The sequence below is a fragment of the Aethalodelphis obliquidens genome, unplaced genomic scaffold (assembly GCF_003676395.1).
Source record: "Aethalodelphis obliquidens isolate GAN/ISIS:26980383/991018 unplaced genomic scaffold, ASM367639v1 scaffold25, whole genome shotgun sequence".
NCBI classification, from domain to species: Eukaryota; Metazoa; Chordata; class Mammalia; order Artiodactyla; family Delphinidae; genus Aethalodelphis; species Aethalodelphis obliquidens.
The window spans coordinates 29,119,368-29,131,499 of record NW_020837969.1 but is presented as its reverse complement, the minus strand read 5'-3'; the positions used below and the strand labels follow the sequence as shown (position 1 = coordinate 29,131,499).

General features: G+C 45.7%; 1 protein-coding gene across 2 annotated transcripts; it reads right to left on the bottom strand.

Moving 5' to 3' along the window:
* Nucleotides 1–932: 932 nt before the first annotated feature.
* PLPBP (pyridoxal phosphate binding protein) lies at nt 933–12,039 on the bottom strand. Of its 2 annotated transcripts, XM_027122822.1 has the most exons (9): nt 11,894–12,033; nt 11,448–11,594; nt 9,816–9,923; nt 9,702–9,737; nt 9,128–9,203; nt 5,866–6,000; nt 4,069–4,211; nt 3,180–3,278; nt 933–2,322 (listed from the first exon to the last, which is right to left on the bottom strand). In XM_027122822.1, exons 1-9 carry the CDS (start codon nt 11,990–11,992, stop codon nt 2,188–2,190), a joined length of 978 nt encoding a protein of 325 aa, XP_026978623.1. In that variant the 5' UTR covers nt 11,993–12,033; the 3' UTR covers nt 933–2,187. The 2 variants fall into 2 exon arrangements, with proteins under 2 accessions (XP_026978623.1, XP_026978625.1); XM_027122824.1 differs by lacking the exon at nt 11,448–11,594 and having other exon boundaries at nt 11,894–12,039.
* Between the last annotated feature and the right edge of the window lie 93 nt (nt 12,040–12,132).

Sequence of the window (12,132 nt, the reverse complement as noted above, 5' to 3'; positions counted from 1 at the left end):
CTGACCCAGGACAGCGTGCTCTTGTCACTCCGGAAACCTGCTGTGGATACTGTCACGGCTTTGATGCAAATCTGTGAGTACTCATGCCCGGCCCGTGTAACAAAAGACAAAGTCACAACTTTGCTGTTTTCTCTCTGCAAAAGGTCCCGGCCTGTGGTGGGCACACCAGACAGACATACTTTGGTTTCCTTTCCTGAACTGGGTTTGAGTCCGTCTCTCCGGGCTCCCCTGCTTCGTTGTTCTTGATTTCCAGGCACAGGCCAGAGGGCTCTCTTGCTCAGACCCGTTTCTCACCCAAAGGTTCCACAGCCACCCTCAGGACCCTCAGCTGAGTTCGAAAAGAAACGCTGTATCTGGAAGAACCTTGTGACTCTGCATGAGTCGGCCATATCGCTTGGGAGAATCGTGTCCTCCCTGCCTTCTGTTTCTGCCTTAAAAGAAGGGGTGACGGGCGGCAGCGTCTGACTGGAGAACCGGGAGGGCAGCCTGGAGGAGGTGGCGGATGCTGTGAGCAGTGGGCGGGGCGCACTCTTGGGCTCCCGGGCCCCCTACCCTGTACCCACTCCCAGGCAAATTTGAAAAAAAAAAAAAGGGGTGAGACTTCGGATGACAGCCTCTTCTAGAGTAGTCTGGGGACAGTGGCGCGCCAAAGCTCGCCCCTCAGGTTAGCCAATGTCGCCACCTAGAGGCAGTTTTAAGATTTTCTTACAGCAAGAGGCAACCTCTTTATTCTTGCAGTTCCTGAAATGCCAACATTTCACTTTCTTGCTCTTAGAAGTTCAGAATCCCTCTTTCATCCGCAGTCTGGCTTTGGCTGTATCTGTGACCCACAGGAAGCCCTTCTCCAAAGCTGTACGATGCCAGTGACGGGCACAGTGGCTTCCTATTGGGTCCAAGGCCCCCCTCCTGTTATACTCACTCACTACACCAGATGGAGAAAATAAATCTTTTAATCGCTTTGTAATTGGCATAGATGGCATAATTCAAACTCACATTTTTATTTAATAGACTGAAATATCACACTATAGCTTTGATTGAAACAGTACAGGAATCATAATGGTTTAAGTTTTACAAAATTTCATTTCGGCAGGAGCTTAATGGAAGTTGTTTCATAAAATTAGAGACTGGGGCTTGAATAAGTACGAAAAACCCACCTAGAAAACAAACAACGACCCAGACTACAGTTGTCTGTTGTGACTATCCGAGAATTGTGCTTTCTGGGTTTTGAAGAGCTAGCTACTCCATTAATGTCAAGACTTGCAAAATTCTGCCTTATAAACATGGTTGGGAGGGGAGGCTATAAATATGCCTAAAAAGTGCTCCCAGGAACAGGAACCTCAAAGCCAGGCTTTGTTGAAACTGTGAGCCTGAACTGGCTTTGAGGGAATCTTTCATATCTGGGGAGCTATGAGATAAGAAATCATCATAACGGGGACTATGGTGGCGGAAAAATCGTATCATTTGATGGTCATCACCGTAGGGCCCAGGGCAAAAGCTCAAAGTCCTGTCTCTGGAGGAGGACGTTAGAAAGGCCCAAGGACCGCTTATGTTAGTTGCCCTGTAATTTTCAGGGTCAGCACCGCACGGCGGCTGAGGACACAGCTCTCATCAGCCACAATGTGGGTCTGGAGGACTAACTCAAGGCAGGTCCTGAAGTACCTGTACTGCCATTCCAGAGTGGAGACCAGCGTTTACTGGCTGGGGTGGAGACTGGGGGCAGAAACCACGCTGCTCCAGAGCAGCAGAGATGGCTACTCAGTGGGGTCTGTACGGAGTTGGTAACAGGGAACTTTCTATTGAAGTGGACGACAAGTGAGAATCCCTCTGACTTTGGTGATTATAGGCATCGACAGTCAGCAAGTTTGAACCTGGGAAAGGCATTCATGGGTTGGTTGGTGCTCCTGGGCAATGTTCAAGCCTGAACTCAACTCCTGACTAGTGCCCAGGTACCTGTTCTGCAGAAAAGTCTGGATTCCTCAAATCCAATCCAAAGTCACTGCTTGAAGTGAGCTTCCTGCGTCAGACGCTAAGTCAGATGGTTTCCATCGACGCACATAATGGTCAGCGTGCTCTTTCCAGGTCCCGAGGAGGGTGTGGTCGTGCTGTGACGTGGGGCACGTGGAAGCGAAAGCCCAGAGTAGTGCGTAGTCAGTCTTCCTGGACCCGGCCCTTGGGCTGGGCCGCTGCTCAGTGTGCCCGGGCCACCTCCGCCGCCGGGGCCTTCAGCTCTGCTGCAGCCTTGTCGGGGGCAGCTTTCTTGGAGTAATCTCGCTCTCCAAAAATGGTGCTTCCTATTCGGACATTCGTAGATCCCACTTCAATCTGTGGGAAAGGAGTACCGAGGGCTGAGTTTAACGTAATGAAACGCAGCAGACGCTGAAGCTGCGCCTCATCTGAGGGGCTTCTCGGAAGGACAACGATGACGCAGCTGCAGAGGACTATGGGGCAGTGGTTCACCAGGAGAGGGTGTTTAAGAAATAAGTAAGGGGACTTCCCTGGTGGTCCAGCGGTTAGGACTCCGTGCTTCCACTGCAGGGGGCCGGGTTCGATCCCTGCTCAGGGGACTAAGATGTTGCAAGCTACGGGGCGCGGCTTAGATCCTCCTGAGCACAGGATCTAATTCCATTTTACTTATAAACACAAAGTATTTTTGCATTGCTCTAGTATATTCTATTTTCCACACGAGCTCCTACTGTGTACCTGGAGGAAAGTTTATAGTGTGATTTTTGGAACACTTAATCAAGTTATTCACTGCCCCAGAAGATCACGTATGAGCTGTTAATACAGCACACCTGTCAGAACGTACTTAGAGCTGCTGCCGTCGTGGTGAATCTACACGTATGACGAGGCATCAGACTACTTCGTCATGACTTACTGTCATGTAGCCACGCCCAAGCATGAACACAGTGAAATGCCTTTTTAAGAAGCTGTAGTTTAATTTCTTCTTATTTTCCTTTAGATTCCACTTAGGGAATTAATTTTAAAAATTATGTGTGGGGCTATAATTCCTATACACTTCATTTCAAAAAAGAAGCGGCTGGGGATGCTAGTATAGGTGAGAGCCAGCACTCCTGGGCACCTAACGCTACAACGAGGTTTTTCTATAGCAAAAACACATTCTTGCTGGGGGCCTTTGGACCCGAACTTGAGGCACTGAGGGCGCCGGGGAGGACACTCACCGCATGCTGGAAGTCCATGGACATGCCCATGCTCAGCTCCACCTGGTCGGCAGGAATGCTCAGCTTCCTGCACAGCTCCTCCCGGAGGGACAGTAACACCTGACAGAGAGACGAGCGTGACATCCATTTATCCCTGCCTTCTCCGAGGATGCCTGAAAGCGGCTGAATCTCAACATCTCTGACAGAGATTCTTTATTCCTCATGGTTTCAAGGCCTGTTAAAATTGCTGGAAGTGGACTTCCCTGGCGGCGCAGAGGTTAAGCAACCGCCTGCCAATGCAGGGGACATGGGTTCGATCCCTGGTCTGGGAGGATCCCATGTGCTGCAGAGCAACTAAGCCCGCGCACCACAACTACTGAAGCCCGTGCGCCTAGAGCCCGTGCTCCGCAACAAGAGAAGCCACGGCAATGAGAAGCCCGCGCACCGCAACGAAGAGTAGCCCCCGCTCACCACAACTAGGGAAAGCCCGCACGCAGCAATGAACGCCCCATGCAGCCAAAAATAAATAAATAAAATAAAATTTTTTAAAAAGATAGAAAAAAAATGTTTTAAAAAAATTGCCAGAAGTTACTGAAAGGTTTTTTTTTTTTTTTTTAGCAAATTCTCCTCCTTTTCAAGAAAGCTGTCAGTCGCTGGGGAGGAAGTCAGAGCTCATTTTCTCTAAAGACCGTGTCAGGCAGGTTCACACTGAGCCGAGAAGGGTCTCTGTAGGTTTGGGGACCTGTTCTGTGTCCCGTATGAGGAGAGTTCCAGAAGAGGGTAATCATATGACATGACAGGCAACGCCCGGGATGTCTGTGGAGTTGACGGCAGCGGCCAGCCCTGCTCCAGCACCTCACCGGATGCTTGCTTGGCACGTGAGCAGTGCCCCACCCCGGGCCCCGAGTACCTGGAAGTCTGGGTTCGGTCCTCGACTAAGATCATGCCCTAAGCTCCCGATGGTCATCAGCCCCACGAACTCCAGGCTGGGGCACTTGGCGCTTATGTGTTCCACCACGGCCACCATCTCTGCAGGGGGCAGGCCGTGTTTGCCTTCACAAAAAGAAACAGAAGACACATAGAACATACCAAGATGTTCCAGGAAGCCAGAGGAGAGCCCCCTTCTCACCCCTTCCTTATGACGGAGGAGGTGGCTCTCAGACAAGAGGACTTCTTGGAAGAACTTGTTCTCAAGACCAAAAGAGTGACTTTACATTGAGGTCTCCGTGTGTGTTACTCCCCTTCTGACCTGGTTCTGAGTTTCTCCAGGGAAGAGCTCTAAACTGGATTCTCTTTATTCTATCTCAGCATCTGAGAACAGCTAGAGTAGAAGGAAAAGAAAAAACACTGCTTTTCTTGAGACACCAAGAAGATTCACATCGCCAAAATGCCAGATTAATCCGAGAATTATTTTTCCAAATCTGGTATTTCTACCGTTTTATTAATTTATTAGAATTGTAAAAAAATAAAAAATGAAGTATATATTACATAGTTTTGACTATAACTTGCAAAATTTAACTGAACTCGCTAATTAACAAGCAGAGGAGGAGTCTGCAGCAAATGATTATTTGTTACACAGTTATGAGGATGGATACTGTCCTTCTCTAATTTAACAAATGGAGATGCTAACATCCACCAATCTTTAATTGGGGCAAAGGACAGCCACTGATCAGGAAATGATGTAACAGACTTGATCTGGAGTCAATTTCAGATTTACCCATATTGATAATGTATTGTAGAATCCAGGTACATGTACATATAACGATAATTGTTAAAATTTACTGAACACTTCTGTGCCAGGCACATGTGCCAAGTCCTTAGAGCTTTTCATTTAATGCAGTAACTGGATGAAGTAAGTACTCTTACTTTCTCCATTCTAAAGAGGGGGAGACTGAGGCACCGGGAAACCAAGTACCTTTCCCAAGGTCACACAACCAGGAAATGTGGAACTGGGATGTGGACCCAGGTAGCCTGACTCTAGGCCCCATGCTTGTTCCTTCAGCCTAAGCTTTGTAGGCAAATGACTGGTCTGTAAGCACTTATTCTTAACAAAGAGCTAACAGGTAAGACGCTCAGGGCTCTATAGCAACAGCTTTACCTCCATTTCCACATTCAAGATTCACAACACCCTTGGGAGTACTGCCCTGCTTGCACTGCCAGATAAGGCAGTGGAGTGCGGAGAGGTTAGGTACGTTACTCAAGGTTACAACGCTGCAAGTGGTGGAGCTCAGACTCCAGGTCTGTCTGATTTCAGAGCCCAGGTTCTGTTTACTATTTTACATTGTTAACCCAAGCCCCATAAACATATTCACTGATTGGTACTCAGTGATATTTCTTCGATTTTCTCCTAATGTAACATTAAATAGTTTTGTTAGGTCCTGAGAAGTATTATACATGTAAAACTGCAATCTCTTTCAGGAGGGATGGTGACCTCTGAGAATTTTCAGGATCAAAGTCACAATGCCCTTCTCGATTCCCCTTGCCCACCTCCTCAAAAATTAGGAAATAACAAACCATGATGTATTAAAGAATTACACGTGGACAGGTTTGGATGTCACTGTGCCGAGACCCTACATACAACAGTTTCCTTAAAGGCCTGTGACTTCTTTCTGTAACCTTAGGTATCAGATGCTTAGGCCTGCCATTCTTCCTGAGGTACAACCATCCTAAGGGGAGAAAAGTCTGCAGTCCAGGTCTGATCACTTACTCTCCTCTCCGCTGGTGTTAATCTGGACCATAACCTTTAACCTTTCGGGAGAACCTTTTTTCTGCCACGCACTGTTCACTTTGTCTGCCAGCTTCACAGAATCCACTGTTTCCAGCATGAAGAGATTGGGGACAGCTGTAACGAGAAAGAGGCCAGGTCATTCTTCACTCACCTGACCGCAGCAAGCAACACACCACAAAGCTTTTCTTGGTAGACAGGAAAATAATTTCCCAGGAAAAGGACAGTTAAGTCTCAGTTCTGCTAAGACTTACGCGACAGTTTACTAGATATTAAGTTCGAATGTCAGCCCATTGCTGTCTAATCGGAAAACACGAATAAGGAAAGGGAGGTGATGACGTGCTACAATCAGGCGGCACACTAATAGTTTATAAATTAGGAGTTTGGGAGTAACATATACACACTACTATATATAAAACAGATAACCAACAACGACCTACTGTATAGCACAGGGAACTATACTCAACATTTTGCAAAAACCTATATGGGAAAAGAATCTGAAAAAGAATCTATCTATCTATCTATCTATCTATCTTAATCACTTTGCTTTACATCTGAAACTAACACAACATTGAAAATCAACTATACTTAGGGACTTCCCTCATGGTCCAGTGGTTAAGAATCCACCTTCCAATGCAGGGGACGTGAGTTCGATCCCTGGTTAGGGAACTAAGATACCACATGCCGTGGGGCAACTAAGCCCACACGCCACAACTATTGAGCCCATGCGCCACAACCAGAGAGCTCGTGTGCTGCAACTACAGAGCCCACGTGCTCTGGAGCCTGCACGTCACAACTACAGAGCCCACGTGCCACAACTAGAGAGCCTGCATGCCACAACTAGAGAGAAGCCCACACACTGCAACTAAGACCTGACGCAGCCAAAAATAAATAAATATTAAAAAAAAGAAAATAAACTATACTTCAATAAAAAAAATAAAAATTAAAAAAAACAATAAACAGTGAAAAAAAAAAGAAGCTGATAATTGTAGAGATTCTGAATGGCAGGCTTGATCTGATTAAATCTCAGTTCAAACTGAGAGAAACAGGCCAAGATGACAATAAGGAAAGGTTAAACAGTGAAAGCTAAAGTGCTCCCTGGGCCTGATATCTCCATGTCTTTAAACTTCCTGGGATGGGGATGCTCTTATTCAACAAGGACATTAGAATGACCACTGACAGCTAAGGGAGATACTTAGCTGTCATCAAAACCAACTTCTTTCCCAAAGATGCATTGAGTCTTGCCTCAGATAAAAAACAACAAGACAGAAGCAACATCAGCAGCTTACGTTTATTAAACACTGAAATCCTCCAGGTAATATGCTAATCAACTTATTTGCATTGTTCTTTTTAAATTGAAGTATAGTTGATTTACAATATTGTGTTAGTTTCAGGTATAGAGCAAAGTGATTCAGCTACATATATTCTGATTTTTTTCCCATAAAAGTTATTACAAGATACTGAATATAGTTCCCTGTGCTACGCAGTAGGACCTTGTTGTTTATCTATTTTATACATAGTGGTGTGTATCTGTTAATCTCACACTCCTGATTTACCTCTCCCCCTACCCCTTTCCCTTTTGGTAACCATAAGTTTGTTTCCTGTGAGTCTGATGCTGTTTTGTAAATAAGTTCATTTTGTCCTTTTTTTTTTAGATTCCACATATAAGTGATAGCACATATTTGTCTTTCTCAGCCTTACTTCACTTAGTATGATAATCTCTAGGTCCATCTATGCTGCTGCAAATGGCAGAATTTCATTCATTTTTATGGCTGAGTAATATTCCATTGTGTATATGTACCACATCTTCTTTATCCATTCATCTGTTGATGGACACTCAGGATGCTTCCATGTTCTGGCTATTGTAAACAGTGCTGCTATGAATACTGGGGTGCTTGTATCTTTTCGAATTAGAGTTTTCATCTTTTCTGGATATATGTGCAGGAGTGGGATTGCTGGATCATATGTCAGTTCTATTTTTAGTTTAAGGAACCTCCATCCTGTTCTCCGTAGTAGCTATATCAATTTACATTCCCATCAACAGTGTAGGAGGGTTCCCTTTTCTCCACACCCTCTCCAGCATTTATTATTTGTATAATTTTTGATGATGGCCATTCTGAATATGTTTAAGACCATGATTCTTGTGATGGTTTCATAAGTGCAAACATATGTCAAAACTTATCAAATTAAATATGTGCAATTTATTGTATGTCAATTATACTTCAATAAGGCTGTTTTAAAAAATCAGTACAGGTTACTTTAATTTTGACACCTTGAGAGAAGTAAGTATTCAGTTATTCAGGAAGATTTCCACATGTCATTTTCACACAGTTAAGTCTTTCTATAGTTAATTCTTAATTTTACTTTATTTACTGTATGTTACTGTATATTGTATTTTATTATTATATACTTTACTTGTAGTATTGTATATTATTGCACTTTATTTACTATAGCCTTTCATTTAAAGGGAAAAGGACAAAAGTGTCTCCTTTGCCAGCTGAAAAATTTTATGGGCTTTAATTCCTTATAATTTATTTCAAAGACCACCAAAAAATACCTAATGTGAGGTAGGGTAGGTTTCCAAGTATATATTACCCAGTCAATTGTGAGTTCATTCTTTTCTTACAGGTTTTCCCTTATATTAAGAAGGAAGATTTCCTAATGCCATCTGCAGCAACACAGATGCAACTAGAGATGATTATACTGAGTGAAGTAAGTCAGAAAGACAAATACCATATGATATCACTTATGTGTGGAATCTAAAATATGGCACAAATGAACCTATCTATAAAACAGAAACAGACTCACAGACACAGAGAACAGACTTGTGGTTGCCAAGGGGGGCGGGGGAGGGAGAGGGACAGACTGGGAGTTTGGGGTTAGTAGATGCAAACTACTATATATAGAATGGATAAGCAACAAGGTCCTACTGTACAGCACAGGGAACTATATTCAACATCCTGTAATAAACCATAATGGAAAAGAATATAAAAAGAGAATGCATATATGTGTATAACTGAGTCACTTTGCTGCACAGCAGAGATGGGCACAACATTGTAAATCAGCTATACTTCAATTGAAAAAACAAAATTGAAAAAAGAACTAAGATTTCTTTCCCCAAAGAAACTCCAAAGCACAAATGGTGAATCAGGAATACTCTAAAATCTTCTCTCTTCCACAGAAGGTACCGTAAGTGATACAATGATGAAAAAATTGTGTCTTCATATTTAGAGTTTTATCTTACCCATCAACTTGTTGACATTTTGTTTCTGTAGATGGCCAATGAAGTGCCATTTGATCTCAGGACACGAAGACAGAATCTGAAGAGAAAGAGGTGACCGTGTTTGACTTAGACTGTGCGGAGGCCTTGCCCGCCCACATACCTTGCACGCTGCCTTCTGACCTTTCCCCTCTATGCAATAAACCACTACTGTCATCTTCCGTCAGGCTCCTAAGGATACTTAGAGAAAACCTGAAGCCTTCTGTTCTATTTCTCTTCCTTGTTCCCATCCACTCTCTCCTTCTTTCAGATATTGCCCATTGAGAATGAACTGATTAAAGCTTTCAAATCTCAAAAGGATCCAAGATTACAGCAAGCTCCTAAAAATCACCATTTTCAAAAAGCCACAAAGGAAAAAACTATGATCTTAAGAAAGAAAGAAAATCTAGATGAGAAATGTTTAGGGCTCAAGGTGAACGCAGACATTTCTACCGCCAGCCCGACCTCCAGCTCTAAAACTCAACCACCGACGTGGGTCTAATTTTCAACTGAACAGCCAAGACTGAGATACAAACTAAAGAATTCAGATTCCACTTACTTTAGGATTTGATGCTTTTTCAAGCAGTTCCTGAACCTAGAGGGTAAAAACAGAGCAAGTCAGAAGCCTGGCATACGTGACTCTTCCGAGGGCAGCGTGGAAAAGGGTTCTTACATAGTTCTCCCCGAAAGTGCGCTGCCCGTGACTGTAGGCCTCGATCACCATGTCTGCAGGTTTGGTTTTGCTGACCGCTACTAGCCGGGGCTGGATGGCTGGGAGTTCCTGCCAAGAGGAAAAGACCCAGATGAATCAAAGGTTGGAAATATTATCCCAATAAGCCCTGTAGGACATCCTGTAGAAGAGACTGGCAGAGATCTTTAACTTGGCATTCTGGAAGATCCATTTTTCCAATACTGCAGGGAGATCAGTGTCAAATGATGTTGATCAAATGTCTTTTGTATGCGTGGCATCTAACTCTAATACGCTAGCTACCTTAACATCTAGCAGAAGACCTTTCTCTCTCAGGAGAGCTGGGCAGGTAAGTAAGAGCAGGATTTCTGTAGAGCCTGGTCTTTGACCGACAGTATCAGCATCACCTGGGTCCTGCTCCAGACCCACTGGATCTGAATCTCAGTCTGGAGTCTGCGAATCTCCTTTAAATCAAGCTCTCCGGATGAGTCTCTTGCATGCCAAGGTTGGAGGTTTAAGAATCACTTTGTCAAGAGAAGGCATTGCTCTCTGACTAGAAGGGAGGCCACTTCTGGCTTCTGAAACCCCGAGGTCAACAGTCTTGGAAACTCATCTGGGTCCTGGTGTAATTATCAGTATTGCCCACAGGCACTCTCAAAAGCAGCCTGCTTAGGGCAACTCTGTAACTTATTGTACCATCTAATCAAGAACCAGCGGCAGAACTGAGCCAAGGACACAGAAGGCTCTGGACTCAGGATTAGACCTAGCTGACCTCCCTGTCATGGCCATTACCTAAAGAGTGGCTTCCCTGGACTCTGCTATAACCAAATCCACACAGGGAAGAGATTCACCTATCCCCATATGGCTCAGTTTTCAGGTACCCCATCACCCTCTGGAATTTTTACAGAATCACAGAGTTCTCAAAGGGCCTGAAAAGTTACAATGATTAGCAAAGAGTTTTCCCCTCCTTCTGAGGGCTGCACTGCCAACCTTTTGAGACCATGTCATAACTCCTAGGATTATGCGGATGAATCGACAGTTTCTAGAGAAAAAAGTGGAATAGGCAGCCCATCTGCCTGAGAGTTATACTGGGAGCACCCCCTAGCGTGATTATTTATTAGGGGAATCTCTAGCTTTTTCTTGGAGAATCACAAAAAAATTAATGCTGGAAGGGAGCTTAGAGCTTTCCATTGCCTGTACATATGAGGAAACTGACAGCCCGAGCAGTTAAGTGATTTGTTCAAGGTAACGTCTAAGTAACAGCCAAGTAAAGGCTACACTAATACAGGTCTTCTGTCTCCAGGCCAGCATTCTCAGCTCTAACACCGTAAATGCTTGATCAGAGAAAACTTTGACCTCTCTATTCAAGCCTGTCTTACTCCACACGATTCAGCTTAAACTTGCACTGAGGGGGGAAGATACTGACCTTTGGTTTAGTGAACTTCCAACAGGAGAGGAAATATATATAAGGAAAAAAAAAAATCTCCCCGTAAACTGCTTCGGATTGGAGGTCAATTTCCTCCTGCCCCAAACGCGCAAGTGCAGCTCTGGTGCCTCCCTCCCAAGTCGGGCCAATCCACCCTGTCCTGCGCCAGCGAGGGGGGTGGGGGGACTGACATTTACTGAGCATCTACTAGCTGAGACGCTGCCACACACATCTCCGGCAGACCTGGCCTCCTTTGGCTGCTCTGGTAGTGGTCGTCTTCTCCTGCGGCCTCTGGGCACAGGCCTGGCCCCTCTCCCATCCGCCAAGGCTGCTGACCCCTAACACGAAGCGGGATGGAGAATGATCGCGCTGCCTGGAGACTGGTCATTTTCCCGGGATACCGACACCTTCTGCTCCGACCAAGCCAACCTCCAGAAAACCTGACGTAAGCTGAGGAACCCCTTCGCTAGCCTTTTGGGGGCTCTGCAACCCGCGCCAATGCCAAGGCGGCGAGCAGGTCCCGCCCCTCCGGGAGACCCCTCTGCGTCACTGTGACGACCCATTCACACGCAGGTGTTTCCCCCCCACCCCGCCTCAAAGCGGCCGCCCACCGTCACCGCGCGGTCCCCTTCCTCACCTGCGGCCGCCGCGTCACCGCCTGCTGCACGCGCTCGTTCACCGCCCTCAGGGCGAAGCCGAGCCCCAGCTCTGCGGACATGCCGCCAGCTCTCCACATCCCCCAGGGCCTAATGTCCAGCCCGGACCCCCGCTCCCCAGGCTGAGACCCCTTCCGGTCCCGCCCAGCTCACGTCTTCTTGTGCCCAATCACCGCTCACCACCGAGTCGTCTCAGCCAATCGTCAGCACGGGGCGGGAC

Bases quoted from the DNA above. Each gene is read 5' to 3' on its own strand.
- PLPBP (XM_027122822.1), bottom strand. From the start codon at position 11,992: ATGTGGAGAGCTGGCGGCATGTCCGCAGAGCTGGGGCTCGGCTTCGCC. The intron at 3,279-4,068 runs GTACTCGGGGCC...TCTCTCTGTCAG, and splicing joins GACCGAACCCAGACTTCCAG to GTGTTACTGTCCCTCCGGGA. The intron at 2,323-3,179 runs GTGAGTGTCCTC...CCTTTCCCACAG, and splicing joins CCATGGACTTCCAGCATGCG to ATTGAAGTGGGATCTACGAA.